We start from the raw sequence: 16992 nt of genomic DNA, 5'->3' as shown, positions 1-16992 counted from the left end.
AAGCAAATTTCTTTTCCCCCCCCCCCGTTCGTACAACTTTGTGTCGTTCGTGCCCCCCTCCCCCGGAAAAAAGGACAAACCTACCAAAAGGGTAACCTAAAAAAAAAAAAAATTTAATTTTCCTTCTTTTCTTTTGTTCTTTTATTAATAAGTCGTATCGTACGGACAGTATGACGTAATCTGTATACGAAAGAAAGTATTAAAGTAGTGTACGGGATTAATTTATTTACGTTTTATTTTTTATTAAAAAAAAAAAAAGAAAAACTGACGATGAAAATGCGTATCCGCCCCCGCGTCCGCCGCGTAATTAAAACGGAAGTTAAATAATAATAATAATAATACTACGGACGGAAATGAAAGAAATTGTCCGAGAGAGTTCACGCGTACTCGTACTCGTAGTAGTGCTCGTATTCAAATACTTATCAATATGACTTATCGTGTAATCGATAAGTTATCAATTTAATAAATTATTGATTGATTGGTTCGGCAATTCTTTATTTCGCATATCAAAAACATTTATATCTCGATATAACGCGATGTCGTGTAATTAGCCGTAATATGTCGATTCGCGATTTGATTGGTCGAAATAAAAAATTTAAAATAAATTTTGTAATAAATAAAATTCGGTTAAAAATTGTATCGTTTAATTTGTTTATGATAGACTGATAACGGTTCGTACTGATATCTCCTAATAATAAAATTTCAACGATAAAAACGAACGGGGGGAAGTCGGGGGAGGTCGGGAGAGTTGGGGAGGAGGGAGTTAGGGGAGTTGGGGGGAGCAGGAAAAAATCGAAATCGAATAAAGAAACCTCGAATTGACACACTAAAAAAAAAAAAATTTATCTTTTTGTTCGATACGTTGTTGGTTTTTATCAATCAAATGCCGACCGACCGATACATCATTTTATATCTGACATCGGCTTTTCTTTTAGTTAAATTTAAAAAGGAAAAGAAAATAAAAACATATGTATTTTTTTTTTTTTTAAAATTATCTTTTGCCCCGTATTGTTACGGGGAAAAAAAAAAAAAAAAAACCGGGAATTTTGTCGTTTTTATAAAACGTTTTTTCGAATTCATTTCCGGTGCATTTTTTCCGGAAAATAAAATAAAACGTGGAAAAAATTTTTAGAGTTTTTTATTAGGTATCGAATGGGGGTGGGGAGAGAGAGAGAGAGAGAAAAGGCGGGGGAAAAACAAGAGATTTTTTTTTAAAGGGATGCTGGAAAAGATTCCGATGCGTATTGGAAAAAAAAAAAAAAAAAAAATGAAAGGAAGAAAACCTTTTGCGTGTTTGTTTTTTCACATCCTTTTTCAAAATCGTAAATAATAAAAAAAAAAAAAAAAAAAAAAAAAAAGAAAAATGTAAATAAAATAATAATAAGTGTTTTTTTAAGGGGTCGTGAGGTCGGAGGGGGAAAAGGGGGGGAGGGGAAGGGAGAGGTAAGATGAGATGAAAAAATTCGTATTGGAAAACATGAGTAAAAAAATCCATCATATAAAAAACCTCATAAAAATGTGTCACGTTTACAAACAAAAAAAATTCCTTTTTTTTTTTTTTTTTTTTTTTTTTTTTTTTCTTATTTCGAACAACGTGTAAAATTTTCATTTTCCCAACTGTGTGAAAAACAAACAAACAACAAACAAAAAGGATAAGGTACGAAATTTGTTTTCTTTCCTTTCCTTTTTTTTTCGTCACGGTGAAATTATAAAAAGGGTTTCAACAATGATTCTGGGTGGGAGGAAAATACCGTGACGGAATTTCTGATTTCTATATGTGATAGAGAGAGAGAGAGAGAGAAAGAGAGAAAGAAAGAGAAAGAGAGAGAAAGAGAGATTTAGAGTGAATCAGTCGTTGTTGTTGTTGGGATAGGGAGTCGTTAGGAGCAGGTTGTCAGGGAGTCGTTATGAGTGCGTTGTTAGGGAGTCAGGATTGATTGTACGTAGGAGCGAAATAAGGAAGGAACGATGGTAAAAAATCACAACGGAAGAAGAAGAAGAAGAAGAAAAGTCATAGAATATCAACACGCTCGATCACGTGATCAGGAACACACACACATACAGGAGGACAGTAAATCGCAAGACGTAACCCGATTGAAATATACGTCATAATGGGAAAAACAACATGGCGAGGAACAAGGACAGAAAAACAAAACGGAAATGAATGTATAGCGCTAAAAGTCGTGGAACAAACGATCAATTTTCGGGGAAGTAGAAAGAAAGAAAACATAGTAGAAGAAATCGACGTGGAATTATCTAAACCATCGTTTTTTCAGAATGAAAACCGTTAGGAATCGAATAAAAACCCGGAATGATTGTTGAAAAAAACGGGAAATGATATAATAATAATAATAATAATAATTAAAAAATTTATTTCTGGGGGAAAAATGAGGGGCACCCGTCGATAGTTGGCCACATAAAAATTTTTAACGGCTTAAAAAATTTGCCAAAAAAAAATCGATAAATTTTTTATTATCGAAGGTTAGTTAGTAAATGCATAAAAAATAATATAATAATAATAATAATTTGATTATGCATTTTCCCGAACGTCTATATAAATATTTATACGTTTTTATTTATTTATTTATTTTATTGTAAATTTTCTTTTTTTTATTTTATGTACATAAATCAGGGTGAGGGATTTTCTTTTTATTTATTTTTTAATTTTTGGCAAAAAAAAAAAAACGGAAAAAATTTACGATGAGTGATCGAAAAAAAAAAAAACCGCGAAGGACGAAAAAAATCGAATTTTTATTACTATTATAACCATTAATTTTTGATTTTTTTAAAATGATTTGTTTGCTCGTTTGTTCCTCGTTTGTTTGTTTGTTTGTTTGTCGGGATTTTTTCGGTTAAATAATTTTTATAATTTTATGTGTATTTTTTTTTTCCTACTCGATGTCGTTAGGGTTAAACGAAACGATTTTTTTTAGAGGGGAGGGGAGGGGTTTTCGTAATCGTTTGTCGACAAACAAACAAACGAACAAACAAACGGCAAAAATTTGAAAAAAAACTCACGCTTACGATGATCTCTCGATCTCGGTCTCGTTGCGAATGGAATTTGAGAATGTTCCATGACTCCCATCGTATGTGTATTATCTCTAAAATCTCCAGTTTCCGACCAAACTAAATGAAAAAAAAAAAACAATAATAATAATAATAATTATATTAAAATATGTTTGACAAATGGGAGAGAGAGAGAGAGGGGGGGAGAAAGAGAGAAAGTAAATTAAAATTTGATTGATTTTCGGTAATTTGATAGAAGCATTGAATTTTTAATAATGTTTAAATCATGATTTTTTTTTATTGGATTGATTGATTTTTTAATTCTCGTTTTATTTAATTATAAGGGATAGAAAGAGAAAGAGAGAGAGTGGGAGAGAGAAAGAGAGAGAGAGGAAAAGGAAAAACTTTTTTTTTTTTTTTTTCATAACGTGAAAACCATTTAAAAAAGGAAAGAAATGCGGTTTGAAAATCGATTGACACGAGCCTAACATTTCTAAGACTACGTATATATATATATTAAAAGGCTCAAATTTGATCCGAGGATCAAATCTTGCTGTGCCAACCCGGAGATCTCTGGAGTTTCTCCAGTTAATGAATCATCCGATTTTCGACACGCTTCCTTTTATTTTTATTTTTTTCCTTTGTTTTAATTTTTTTCCATTGAATTAAAATTTCACCGATTTGATTTGAAACGGACACAATTTTATTTCGTATAGTTTTAATTATTAACTTCCGTTTTTAAACTTTTCATTTCCGGTATAAATTTTATAAGGAAAATTCCAGCCGGTGGCTCCAGTAAAAAAAAAAAAAAATTAAATTCGTTTGAATGAAAATTCGATGATAACTTATCAACCGGAAAATGAATTTTCTTTTTTTTTACTTAAAATTTTTTTTTTTTCATTTTCACGAAATAATAATAATAATAATAATAATAATAATAATAATAATAATAATAATAATAATAATGAAATGAAAATAGATTCGATGACCTCAGAAAATTCATGGATCGTTAAGCTCTTTTGGAAAAAAAAAAAAAAAAAAAAAAGTTATTTCAATGTGGAATTAAAAGAGATGGAAGAAAAGTCTAAAAGGGTTGAAAATTACTTTTCCGCAAATCTTTAATAATAATAATAATAATAATAATACAAGTGACAAATGAGACTCGTAAGGTTTCCTATTAAACATATACACCCTTAGTAGTTTCGGCCCCAAAAGGCTCGTTCTCTATTATAGGATTTGTGTGGTGTCGAGATTGAGAAAAAGAATGAAAGTGGTGAGAGACCATGGAGGTGTCGGTGATATCTTGTCATCTACCACCATAGCAGATGGCACTAATTTTCTTCCCCAAATATCAACAAAAAAACCCACCCTTAATTTTTCTATGAATAATATTTGCAAATAAATAAAAATAAATTTCCCTCCCCATTTCCCCCCTCTCTCACTCTCTCTCTCTCTCTCTCTCTCACTTTTTTTTTTTTTTGGGTTGTTTGTCCGTATGTTAAACGATATTACTATTTCTACCGGAGGGGGAAGGGGGAGGGGAGGGAATTCGTTTAAATGATAAAAGATTCGAACGGGGGGAAAGGGAAGATGGAGAAGAGGGGGAAGAGGAGGGAGAGGGAAATGATTTAATGCCATATCGGTTATTTCATTATTAAATTAATGAATAAAATTTAAATTTTTTTTTTCCCGTTTTCGTTTTTATAGCTGACCGGTATCGTTGTTTTTTTTTTTTGGGGGGGAGGGGGGAGGAAGAGTTATTTTATTAAAAATGACACGAATCATTTGAATTATTATTTATGTTTTCCGTTCGCCCTTTTTTGCCAGTTTAAAAAAAAAAAAATTCGTCTTCGGTAGTAGTAGTGGCAGTAGTGACAGTGGTAGTAGTTGTAGTGGTAGTAGTGGTCGTGGCAGGAGTAAAAATCTTTCCGGTAGTAAAATATTTTTTTTTTCTCCATCATCATCATCGTCATCATCATCGTCAAGAGGAACGAACCTCTTCTCTCGAATGATTTCATCTCATTTTAATGTTGTAATTTATTAACCTATAAAAATCTCACTTAACGCTTCGTTTACTTTTTATTAGCGTCATATCATTCATTAATATAATAATAATAATAATAATAATAAGTAAATAAAAAAATTTGAATCACCAACAAAATGATACACGTATGATTTTTTTATATTTAAAAAAAAAAAAATTGCTAATTGTTCCCAAAAGAGTTTTTTTGTTTTTTTTTAATGGAATTTTCTTACGTGTCAAACGGGGAGGGGGAAGGGGGAGGGAAACGTGAAAAGAGATGTTGTTGGTTGTTTTACTGTTTGTTCTAATCGTGGTAGTACTGTTTCGTGTAAGCAATGTTTGATATTAAATGTTTGTGATTATTTCTATATTTTCCGATTTTGTTTTATGTTTGTTGTTTGTATTGATTGCTTAACCGTTTGTTGTAATTGTACGTTTGTTTGTTGTTTGTATTGATTGCTTTGTTGTTATTGTACGTTTGTTTGATATTAGTACTGACTTGCTACAAGCCGTTTGTTGTAATTGTACGTTTGTTTTATATTAGCACTGATTGCTTAATTGTTTGTTGTAATTATACGTTTGCTTGATGTTTGTACTGATTGTTTAACTGTTTGTTGTAATTGTTCGACTGTTTGATATCAGTACTGATTGCTTTAACGTTTGCTATAAGCCGTTTGTTCGTAATTGTACGTTTGTTCGATATTAGCATTAAATGCTTAACTGTTGGTTGTAATTGTACGGTTGCTTGATGTTAGTACTGATTGTTTAACCGTCTGCTACTAGCCGTTTGTTGCAATTGTACGTTTGTTTCATATTGGCACCGTTTGTTTCCTATTGCTTTACTGTTTCGTTTGAAAACTAATCGTTGTTTTGTTATATACTTTTTGACACACTTGATTGTTGTGCTGTTTACTGTTTTTTACAATCGTTTGTTCGGTTGTTTGTTGTATCTATCGGTTGTTGCAAAATTCCTATTTATTTTTTTTTATTGCAACGAATCGAATTTTTTCTCTCGTGCGAAACGTTATTTTTTTTTTTTTTAAATTACTAAAAAGGAAACAAATTTTGGGATTACTCGCGCCAAAACTAACCACAATAATAATAATAATAATATTAATAATAATAATAATAATAATAATAATAATAATAATAATAATATTTTTGAAAAAAAAAAAACGTTAAACGTAAGGGAAAAAGAAGGGAGAAAATTTTTTTTTATATAACAAAGGATAAGTTGATTCTTCGATATTAAATAAAGTGACACGAAACGTTTTACGCTCCATCACCTTCTTCTGTTTAAAGGACGGTAAATTATTTTTTTCTTAACAAAAATTTTTATAATAATAATAATAATAATAATAATATTTTCTCCAGAATTATCCAGTAGGTGAGGGTGGGGGTGAGGGTAAGGGTGAAAAAAAAGTAAGAGAAAAAAAAATATATCGTGCGTAAATATCCGTCTGAAAATTTATATATATATTTTTTCTCTCTCTCTCTCTTCAAAATGATAAATTCAAACGTCATTCTTATTTTAAAAAATATATATATATATAATTTCGAGATGGCGGTGAAAACGTCGTAGAATTTTCTTTTTGAAAAAAAAAAGCAAAACCGGAAATGATTTGTATTTTTTAACCGCGAATCAGTCACGAGTAGTTAATGAAAATTTTCTAAAAGGTTTTTTAAAAATAATTATTGGATTTAGTCAAATTTAAAATAATACCGGAAACGGAAATAAATAAATTAATTTAATTTATTTAAAAAATTTAAACAAAAAAATCCCCCGAATTCGTTTGTACGGTTTTTTTTTTCGGAAATTTTTTTATTAAAAAAAAAAAAAAAAAAAAATTTGGGCAACTGATAGACCGAATAATCCCAGCATCCTTCTGATCCCGTAATAAATAACAAAATGAAGAAAAAAAAAAAAAAAAAAAAAAGTCATTCGTTGATTCCTTTTCTTAAACAAATTACTTCCTAAATGGCCGTTTATAGGTTTGTTAACAAGCTGTATTACATCTGTCAGAACATTTTTGACATTTGGGAACATTTTTAACACACCCAAAACGAACGAACAAACGAACAAACCAACTTTTATAACTTTATAATTTTTGTAAAAGAGAATTTTTTCAAAAAAAAAAAGTAATAAATAAGAGAGAGAGTGAGAGAGAGAAAGAAAGAGAGTGTGAAAGAGAGAGAGAGAATGAGAAAGAGAGAGAGAGAATGAGAAAGAGAGAGAGAGAGAGGAGGGTTATGGGTTTGTGTGTGAGTGCGCGCGTATTTAAAATTTTTTTAAAATTTGTAATTGCAAATAATTTTTATCGTCGCGAAATAAAAACGTGTCACGAAACGACGGGTGACGAACGAAAAAAAAAAAAAAAAAACTAAAACGTGGCGGCAGAAATAAAAAAAATTTTTTTTTTGGTGTCTTTTTGTAGTAGTAAGGTAATAGATAATAGTCGTTGTTGTCGTTACTACTCCTGTCGACGGTTGAAAGATGGAGGGGGAGAAGGAGGAGAAGGAGGAGGAGGAGGAAGGGAGAGGGTAGGAGGGCCATTTCGAAATATGAGAAAAAATGAAGAGTGTAACGTGACAGGTGGTAGCGCAATAACAAACGTGACAAATGTGACATAAACCTTTGAACGGTTCGAATTTTTTTTCTTTTTTTTTTTTTTTTCTCTCTATAAATAGACCAAGACGACGATTCGAAAAGATGATTTTTAAAAACGTGGAAGAGAATATTTGTGTCGAAAAAGAAAAAAAAAAAAAAAAAAATTTTTTTTTAATCGTATCGCGGAGGTCGCGACAGTTTTTTTTTTTGTTTTGGAAAGGCAAATGAATTCGCTCAAAAAAACGAGTGAATGAATGAATGAATGAATGGTAAAATTTCCCTTCGTGCATTATTCCAACAGTCTTGCCAACATGAGAATTGTTTTTTTAAATTAACTAACGATCGTTGGAAAAAAAAAAAAAAAAACGTGGAACTAACCAAAAAAAAAAAAAAATTTCAAGTTTGTCATTTCGCCTTTGTTTATCCCGACTTTGTTTTGTCGTATTTTGAAATATATCGTTTGTCGATCGGTTTAATTAAGTTTTCTTCTGCCACTATGACCCTCAATCCATTCAAATAAAATAAACTTATTTAAAAAATAATAATAATAATAATAATAATAATAATAATAATAATAATAATGAAATGATTGGAGTGACATAATCGTGACGATAAATTCAGTTGGGTAACAAATAGATAAATAATTATTGTCGGTCGATAAATTTCTTATCTGGATAAAAATTTATATGTGCGTGCGTGCGTGCGTGTGCGTGTGCGTGCGGGGGGTGCGTGAGTGCGCGTACGGTTTGCTTGACGAATATAGACAAATCAGAAAAATTAAATAGTTGAAACGAGTGAGTGTTTTGTAATGAAAAAAAAAAACAAAAAAAAAACGAGGGTCGTACAAACGCACGCACAGGGCGGAAAGCCGATTTAGTCTATAAGAATTCATTGAACTGGAAAATAGAGATCTCGTTTCATCCCTTATATAAACTTAAGTTAACTGAAAATTAATTTTTTTAAAAAAAAAAAAAAAAAAAAGGACTGGATAATTCGGGAGACCGTTGGAAAATTCCAAAAGATTTATTTAATATTTGTGTGGCTCCCTTTTTTTTTTCGTGACTCGAGGAAAATAAAAAGATAAAAAAACTTACCTCTCTTGAGTTTTTCAAGTGGTTCGTGACTTAATATAGGAACGTGGTGACCGACGCCAACGTGATGACCAACGTCGTGAAGGCCGTGATGATGGCCTAAAACGGCGGTTGTAGCCGCTGTGACGGCGCTCAATCCGGCAAGGGAATCGTGGGGCACATGATGGTGTGTCGTGTGGTTGATGACGTGCGACGTCACGGTTTCCGTATTATTATTATTATTATTATTATTATTAGTATTATTTTGATTGGTTTGTGACGTTGCGCTAACGCCCGAAACAAAATCTTGCAAGCACAAACTTTGTTCCGACAATGTTTCCATTCGATCCATCATTTTAAATTATTATTATTATTTAATATATATCTATTTCCGGTTGTTGTTGTTGTTGTTGTTTTCGATTTTGTTTACTATATATATCTATCCTTTTTTAAATATTGATCGATATTTGATTTCCCTTTTTCATTTTTCTCTCTCTCTCTCTCTCTCTCTCTATTTCTATTATTATTAATAAATTCTTTGTCGTCGTTGTTTTTCTTCCTGTAATACAATAACAAAACGTTAATACGACGTTTAAATTTGGTAAGGGGGAGGAGGGGGAAAAGGGTGGGAGCAAACGGTTTGCGAGTTATAAAAAAAAAAAATTCTTATCATCGACCAAAAAAAAAAAAAACAAAACAAAGTGAAACGAAAAAAGGGTAAAAAGAGTGAGAGAGAGAGAGAGAGAAAGAGAAAAAGGTACACAACTCACAAAGGATCATATTATCTGTAACATTTGACCGGTTTCGGGAGCAAAACGAAATCCATCGGACTAAAACTAAAGAACTTTAGTCTCCGTCTAAGCGGGTATAAGCCGAAAAAGCTCAACTTATAAGCTTTAAACAACCATAACAGTAAGCGTGGAGGATTTAGATTTAACCACTCGCTCGTTATATTATTGTTACGAGTTAAAAAACAATTTATTTATTTATTTATTTATTTATTTTATTTTTTTATTTTTTTATTTTTTTCGGGAGGATCCCCCCCCCTAATGCACTTTTACCGTTTTATTATTATTATTATTATTTAGTTAATTTTCGCGGGAAGGGGGAGTGGAGTGGGGTGTAATATTCTATATATGCACAACTAACTGTTAATTAATTTAAATCGTTATGGAAAAAATCACGAGCAAACGCACACACACATACGCGTTCGTTAAAGTTCTGGAAAACTGGAGAAAAATTAATAATAATAATAATAATTTTAAGGGAAAAGGAAGCGACGGGAGAAATTATAAAAAAAACGATGAATTTTCCTCTTTCTCTCTCTCTCTCTCATTTATTTTTTTTTCGTTCAAATAATTTAATACGTTTTGATTTCGTTTTTTTTTTTTTTTTTTTTTTCATTTTTTACCTTATCCAGATTTTTATTTATTTATTTATTAAAAGGTTAAAAAAAAAAATGGCTGGAAAAAATTATGGAGAGAGAGAAAAAAAAAAGGGGGAAAGGGGAGGTGGAAAATTTTTTTTTTTATAGGAAATAATTCAATTATTTCCTTTTTTTCCTTTTTTTTTTTTTATTACACGTGAAAATGTGTAAAAAGAAAAGTCGCAACCACTTTATATATATATTTAACACAATTTTTATTTTCGGTTGTTTGTTTGTTTGTTTGTTTGTTTTTAAAATTTTTCTTATTCTTCTTCCACGTTTTTTTAAAAAAAGATTTTAGGACACGATGATAGTTTTATAGTTACCCGTTTGTAATTTCCGGTCATTATTTTTTTAAAATTTCTATCTATCTCTTTCTCTCTCGAAAACGAACCTCTCCGTTTGTTTTACAAAAAATAATAATAATAATTTTGTTTGTTTGTTTGTCGTTTGTTACCTTTTTTGCTACGCGTAAAATTAAAAAAAAAAATTTTAATTGTTTGCCGTCGATCGGAAATAGATGAAAATAATATCGATTCGTTTGTGTACGATTGAGTACCCGTCGAATTTTTCGCGTGTATCTGCTACCATTTCCGTTTCCGAAAACGTTTTAATAATTATTATTTCCGTTTAAAAAAAAGAAAATTAATTTTTTTTCCGACTGGAAATTTTCCTGTTTTCTTCCAGCAGTTTTAAAAAAAAAAAAAAATCGTTTGTTCGTTAATTTCCACGCAAAGTTATTAAAAATATTCATTAATTTTGAAACTGCATTATTATTATTATTACTATTATTATTATCATCGTAATTACTAATTTTCCGTTTTGTATTTTTAAATAATAATGATAATAATATGTGAGACGGCCTCCACATTTTCCGGAAAATTTTTTTGATACTAACATTTACATTCGTGAATTTGTTTCTTAATCGGGTAGAAACCTGGAATAAAAATCCCGACAAATGAAATAATAATAATAATAGTAATAGTAATAATAGTAATAATAATAATAATAATAATAATAATAATAATAATAATAATAATAATAATAATAATAAACGCGTTTACAAAAAAAAAATATAGCGTCGGTGTTTTACGTTTTTTTTTTTTTTTTTTTTTTCGAATAAACCGTTAAAATAAACGTTTTTATTCTTTCCGACGGAAACTCTTACGTTTGTTATAGTAGCAAATTATATTTTTTATTATTATTGTCGTTTGTCGTTTGTCGTTGTCGTTTGCCGTTTGTCGTCGTCGTCGTCGTCGTTCTCGTTTTGCGTTAATAACAATTTAATAAAAAAAAATAAAAAAAGACGTTTTGTCAATTTGTTTTAAGGTGGAGAAAAAAACAATTTTTTTTTATTATTTTAAATAGTTTAAATTAATTATTATTATTATTATTATTATTTAGTTAACGCCCATCATCATCATCATCATCATCATCATCATCATCCTTGATGAATTCTGATAAGGAAAAAAATTTATATATATATATAAATAATTTTTTGGGGCGCCAACCGAGTTTTTTTTTTTTTTTTTTATAACGCATTTTTTATTTTCTGCTTACACGTCGTCACTTTTAAAATTTTCTAATCGAACTCGTATAAAAATTAATAATAATAATAATAATAATAATAATATTATCACGGTTTTTTTTTTTTTTGTATTTAAAAACCATCGTACGTTAGGTATTCAGGTATTTTATAACCCGTGTGCCTGAAAAAAAAAAAATTTTTTTTCCTCATCGTCGTTGTCGTTAAATATTTAACATCGTGTAAACATTTTTGTAGTAGATAAGCAAATAAATAAATAAATAAATAAATAAAGTTTAAAAAAAAAAAAAATGGAGGCCTCGGTTTCGGTTGAACAAAACAAATTTTTGTTCTTTTGTTACCTGAACGGATAAAATTCAAACCTGGGGGGAGGGAGAGGGGGACAACAAAAAAAACGGGACGAACCTTATTTCGTTAATAAATCCGTCGTGTGTGGAAAATCGAATTAAATTCGATACTCGATCGAGAACGATTATTAATTCAAAGTAGCACTTCCGGTTATATTCACCTCTTTGGTTTGTTTCAATGAAAATCCTCGTATGATTTTTTCTTCATTTTTTTCTTACGTCATTCACCGGAAATACTTTAAAATGTTTCTAATTACTTTGTAGTTAATTAAATTAAAAAAATTTTCACAATCAATCAATCAATCACAATTCACATTGCACTTTACGTAAAATAATAATAATAATAATAATAATATTACATCGATTGAAAAAATTATAGTTAGTTAAAATAAATTTCGTACGGGTGACAATAATAATAATAATAATAATAATTTTTTAATATGAAAACGGTATCATTTTTTTTTGGTGTCTAATCGCGGGATTAAACTAAGCGGAAAGGTAAATAGAATTGTCCAGCTAAGTAGAGGAAATCCCGAAATACTTTTAAAATACCTCGAAAAGACTTAGAGATTTACTAGTAATCTCCACGACTACCAAACACGATTTAAGAGCTAAATCATGGGCTCAATATATCATCCTTACCCTTCTTCCAATGGGTTTCTGCTGCTCCTCTTTCGTCCATCTCTTGCATCCCGTTTTTCTCTCTCTCTCTCTCTCGCACTCTCGCACTCTCTCGCTCACTCTCTCTCTCTCTCTCTCGCTCACTTTTTCTAGCGCATACGTTCATCCCTATTTACACTCCGTCTATTCTGTCTTTTACAACGGAGTTTTTCCATCTCTCTTTCTCACTCTTACGATTGCATGCGCCTTTCCTTCTTTTTTTTTTTTGTCTTTCTTTCTTTCTTTCTTTCTATCATTAGACCCAGCCTTGTGTAATAAGTTTTTAGGGATGTCTTTCTCTTTCTCTTTTTTTTTTACACGTTTCCCTCGTGCATTTTCTTTTCTTCTATCTCTCTCTCTCTCACTGTAAATTTTTTTTTTTTTTTGTTTTGTTTGTCTTTGTTTTTATCATAGCCAATGCACGAGCTATTTGAAAATTGGAAGCCATTTTCTATCTTTTTTCTTATCTGTTTTTTTTTTTTTCTTTTTCCCGAGAAATGCGTGTGTGGATGCGTGCGCGCGCGGTTTTTCGTTTAATTTTTACATACGTGCCTAATAATTATCAAAATGCGTGTTGAAATCAAGAATCAATGATTTAAAAAAAAAAAAAAGAAAATGGAAAATTTTGGGAAAGTGGTAGGAAAAAATGGTTGGAAGATAATATTCGAAAACTGATTTACATCGTTCGACCTTTGCGGATTTAAAGGATTTTAACACAATGCACCCGAGTTGAAAATCTCTCTCTCTCTTTCTCTCTCTTTCTCTCTCTCCTCTCTCCCTCTCCCCCTCTCTCTCTCTCTCTCTCTTCACTACATCCAAATTCGAAATCGATGATGGGTCTAAAATGATTCTTTCGTTCAATTACCATCGTAATAATGATCTAATCGCAAACATAATTTAAAAACCTGTGACGCGATGCACATTCAAACTAATAATTTTATTACCGTGACGTCATAATCATCATCATTATTACATTTAATAAAATTATTAATACGACGAACGGGGCGTTAAATTCAACAAAGCGTTTAAAACAAGGTTAATAAAATTTTAATAAAAATTACTTAGACGAACACACACACATACATAATAATTATTATAAGCGATTAAATTGTTTTAATAATAATAATAATAATTAATTAATTAATTAATAACTGATGATAATAATAATAATAAATAATTTTTTTTTTGCAGGTGTTTTAATCATAATAATACTCACACGCGTACAATTGATTCCTGACTGTTTATATGAAGTTTTTCTTTTTTTAAACCTGTCGTTTTTCCACGTGTAATCCATATATAAACGGTGAGTAATAATTTATTTATTACTAATAATAATAATAATAATGATAATTTATTTATAAAAAAAAAATTCACACTTTGGAAAAAAAAAATTTTTCACTTTGCGTCGCCATTTAAATTTTCTCGAGTTTTATTTTTTTTTTTTGGGGGGGGGGAAATATATTAATAATTACCGTAATAATAATTTAAAAAAAAAATTACCGATGACGTAATATTATAAAAAATTTCGTATATGTCCGACGGCACCGGAATAAAATCGTTTTTTTCTAGTATTCCCCGATCGCGTATATAAGAGTTCTTATACGAATCACTTTAAATTCTGATAAACGAAATAAGAAGAAGAAGCAGAAGACGTTAGTGAAATGTTGATTTAAAAAAAAAAAAAAAAAAAAAAAATTTTTTTTTTTTTTTTTTTTTGCTATCAAGTTTACCTAACGTTCTTATCATAAATAATATTCTCTCTCATGGTTATCTTGAACCAATAAAAAATTCTTACGACTTATATCCGTGGTTCCCACCATCCCCCCACCCCACCCCACCGCCCCCCCCGAAAAAAAAAAAAAAACTTTATTATTTGTTGAAAAGTGATTTTTTAAAAAAATTTTTCTAATAAAAAAAAATAAACGTGCGAAAATTTAATGGGTGGGAAGGAAAAGGAAGGAGGGGAGGAGAAGAGGTAGAAGGCAGGGAGGAGGGGAGGAGAAGGGGTAGAAGGAAGGGAGGAGGGAGGGGAGGAGGAGGGGAGGAAGGAATTTTTTATTTCGGGTAAACGTTGAAGGTAAGAACGAAAAAGTTTGAAAATTTTGTTTGTTTCGTTTGTTGCTTTTAAAAAAAAAAAAATTTTGTTTGTTTGTTGTTGTTTGTTGTTACAACACAGATTTCGAATCGTGTTGTTCCGTGCAAATTCCGGTTTTTCCTTATAAAATTTTTATGAATTTGATTTTAAAACGATCGGTTCGAACGGTTTTTTTTTTTTTTTTTTATTAATATCGGGTAATTTTTATATAAAATTTGAGTAAAAAAAGCGTGCGAACGGTTGTGAATGAAAAAATAGAGGAAAAGAAAACCGTTCGGAAAAAATGAAAAAGAAGAGGAAAAAAAAAAAGCAAAAAAAAAAACGAGAAAACAGACGGGAAAAAACGGAAAAAAGTAAATTTCGTAAACTCCTCCTTAGAACCAATCAAACGTATCGATAAATTTATTGGATCGTAAAAAGGAATGTATTGTTTATATGTTAAACGAAATGATTTGTTATCATCTTATGATTTTTATACGAAAGCTTGGGAGGATCCAGAAGCTCGATATGCATATCCAAGATGGCGCGCGACGACGCTTTCCATTTTTGTTCGAAAAATTTTCGGCTTTCCATTTGAAACGGTTTTTTTTTTTTTTATACACACGGAATCGATTTTCTTTTTCATTATTATTATTATTATTATTATTATTATTATTATTATTATTAAAACGACAGCAACAGCATCAGAAATAAACACGGATGAAGTGTAATAATAATAATAATAATAAAATACATGCATTTCTTTTTTTTTTCTCTCTCTAATCGTTCTCTCGTTGTTTTTATTATTATTATTATTATCATTATTATTATTATTATTATCATTATTATTATTATTATTATCATTATTATTATTATTATTACTTTTTCTAGAGAGTTAATATATTCGGACTCTCCGCGCGGTAAATTTTACGAAAACGAACGTCGAACGGTTTATTTTTTTTTTTTAATTTATGTAAATCGATAAATAATCGAATCGAATGGAATTATTTCGATAAATCGATTAGTTCCTCATTTTCCCGTTCGGTGTTTCCCATCGATGTTAATAATAATAATAATAATTATTATTATTTTTTTAAATTTTTATTGATTCGTCGTCGTCGTGTTTTTTTTTTCGGAAACGCCATTTTGTTTTGCTTTTTTTTTTAAACCGGAAACGAAACGAATTAAATTTTCCATTTCCGTCGTTCAAAATTTTTCAACGACGGTTTCAAGCGCGGTGATATCTGAAAAAAAAAAAAAAAAAATTTTTAACGCGATCGGAGAGGAAAAAGATAAGAGATAAAAAAAAAAAAAAATTGAAAAACGGTGAAGGGTGAGGGGATGGCAGGAGTAAGAGGGAGGGGGTGGTTGGAGGGGAAGGGAGGTGGAAAAAAACCGGGAAACTTGTTGAAAATGTGCTAAACCAATGATAAAATAAATTAATCCCCAGAGCAATGAAAAAAAAAAAAAAACTTTTCTGAAAAATTAAAAAAGAATCATCATTATTATTATTATTATTATTATTATTTTGTGTTCGCAATAAGCGAAATAACCTCCCCTCCCCCCCCCCGCGGTGCGTAAAATGAATTTTTTTTATTTTTTTATCAATTGAGGATTTGATTGATGATAAAAAATAATATATGACACTTCGTTTAGTTTAAAAAAAAAAAAAAAAAAAATTTTTTTTTTAGTGGACATGATTATTATAATTTTCTTTTTTAAAAAAAACTTATAATTAATCATTTTCTTCTTTGGCATCGTCATCGACACCTGCGTTTTCCAAAATATTTTTCCAGAATGGGAAAAAAAAAAGAAGAAGAAAAAAAAATGACGATGATGACGATGACGATGATGGAGAGGAAATTGACTTTTCCGCATTGAAATTATTAAATGCGTGAGGGAAAAAAAAAAAAAAAATGAAAAGTGACTTGTTTCCGATCTGTCGGTTTCATTATCATCATTATCATTATTATTATTATCATTATCATTATCATTATTATTATTATCATTATCATTATTATTATTATCATTATTATTATTATTATTATCATTATCATTTCGATTTTTATTTTCGGGCGAAAAAAAATTTTTGTTTCCGGTAAACTTTTTCCGGATTTTTTTGTTATTTTTTTCGATTTGGAGAATTCGATTCGATTTTCGATTAATCGATTTATATATCGAAATTTTCTATAGAATTCTAGAAATTTAAATAAACTCGAGAAAATTTTCCGG

The 16992-nt window shown here is 29.8% G+C and overlaps 1 protein-coding gene across 1 annotated transcript; it reads right to left on the bottom strand.

Moving 5' to 3' along the window:
- Positions 1-8554: 8554 nt before the first annotated feature.
- Positions 8555-9059, bottom strand: Phum_PHUM424530 (uncharacterized protein; the record flags this gene model as incomplete). The annotated part of the gene is made up of 2 exons (XM_002429189.1): positions 8555-8580; positions 8732-9059. The coding sequence occupies 2 exons, from the start codon at positions 9057-9059 to the stop codon at positions 8555-8557; spliced, it is 354 nt and encodes a 117-aa protein (XP_002429234.1).
- Positions 9060-16992: the final 7933 nt, after the last annotated feature.

This window comes from Pediculus humanus, genomic scaffold, assembly GCF_000006295.1.
Source record: "Pediculus humanus corporis 1103172108193 genomic scaffold, whole genome shotgun sequence".
Taxonomy (NCBI): domain Eukaryota; kingdom Metazoa; phylum Arthropoda; class Insecta; order Psocodea; family Pediculidae; genus Pediculus; species Pediculus humanus.
This window is presented reverse-complemented; position numbering and strand designations above follow the sequence as displayed.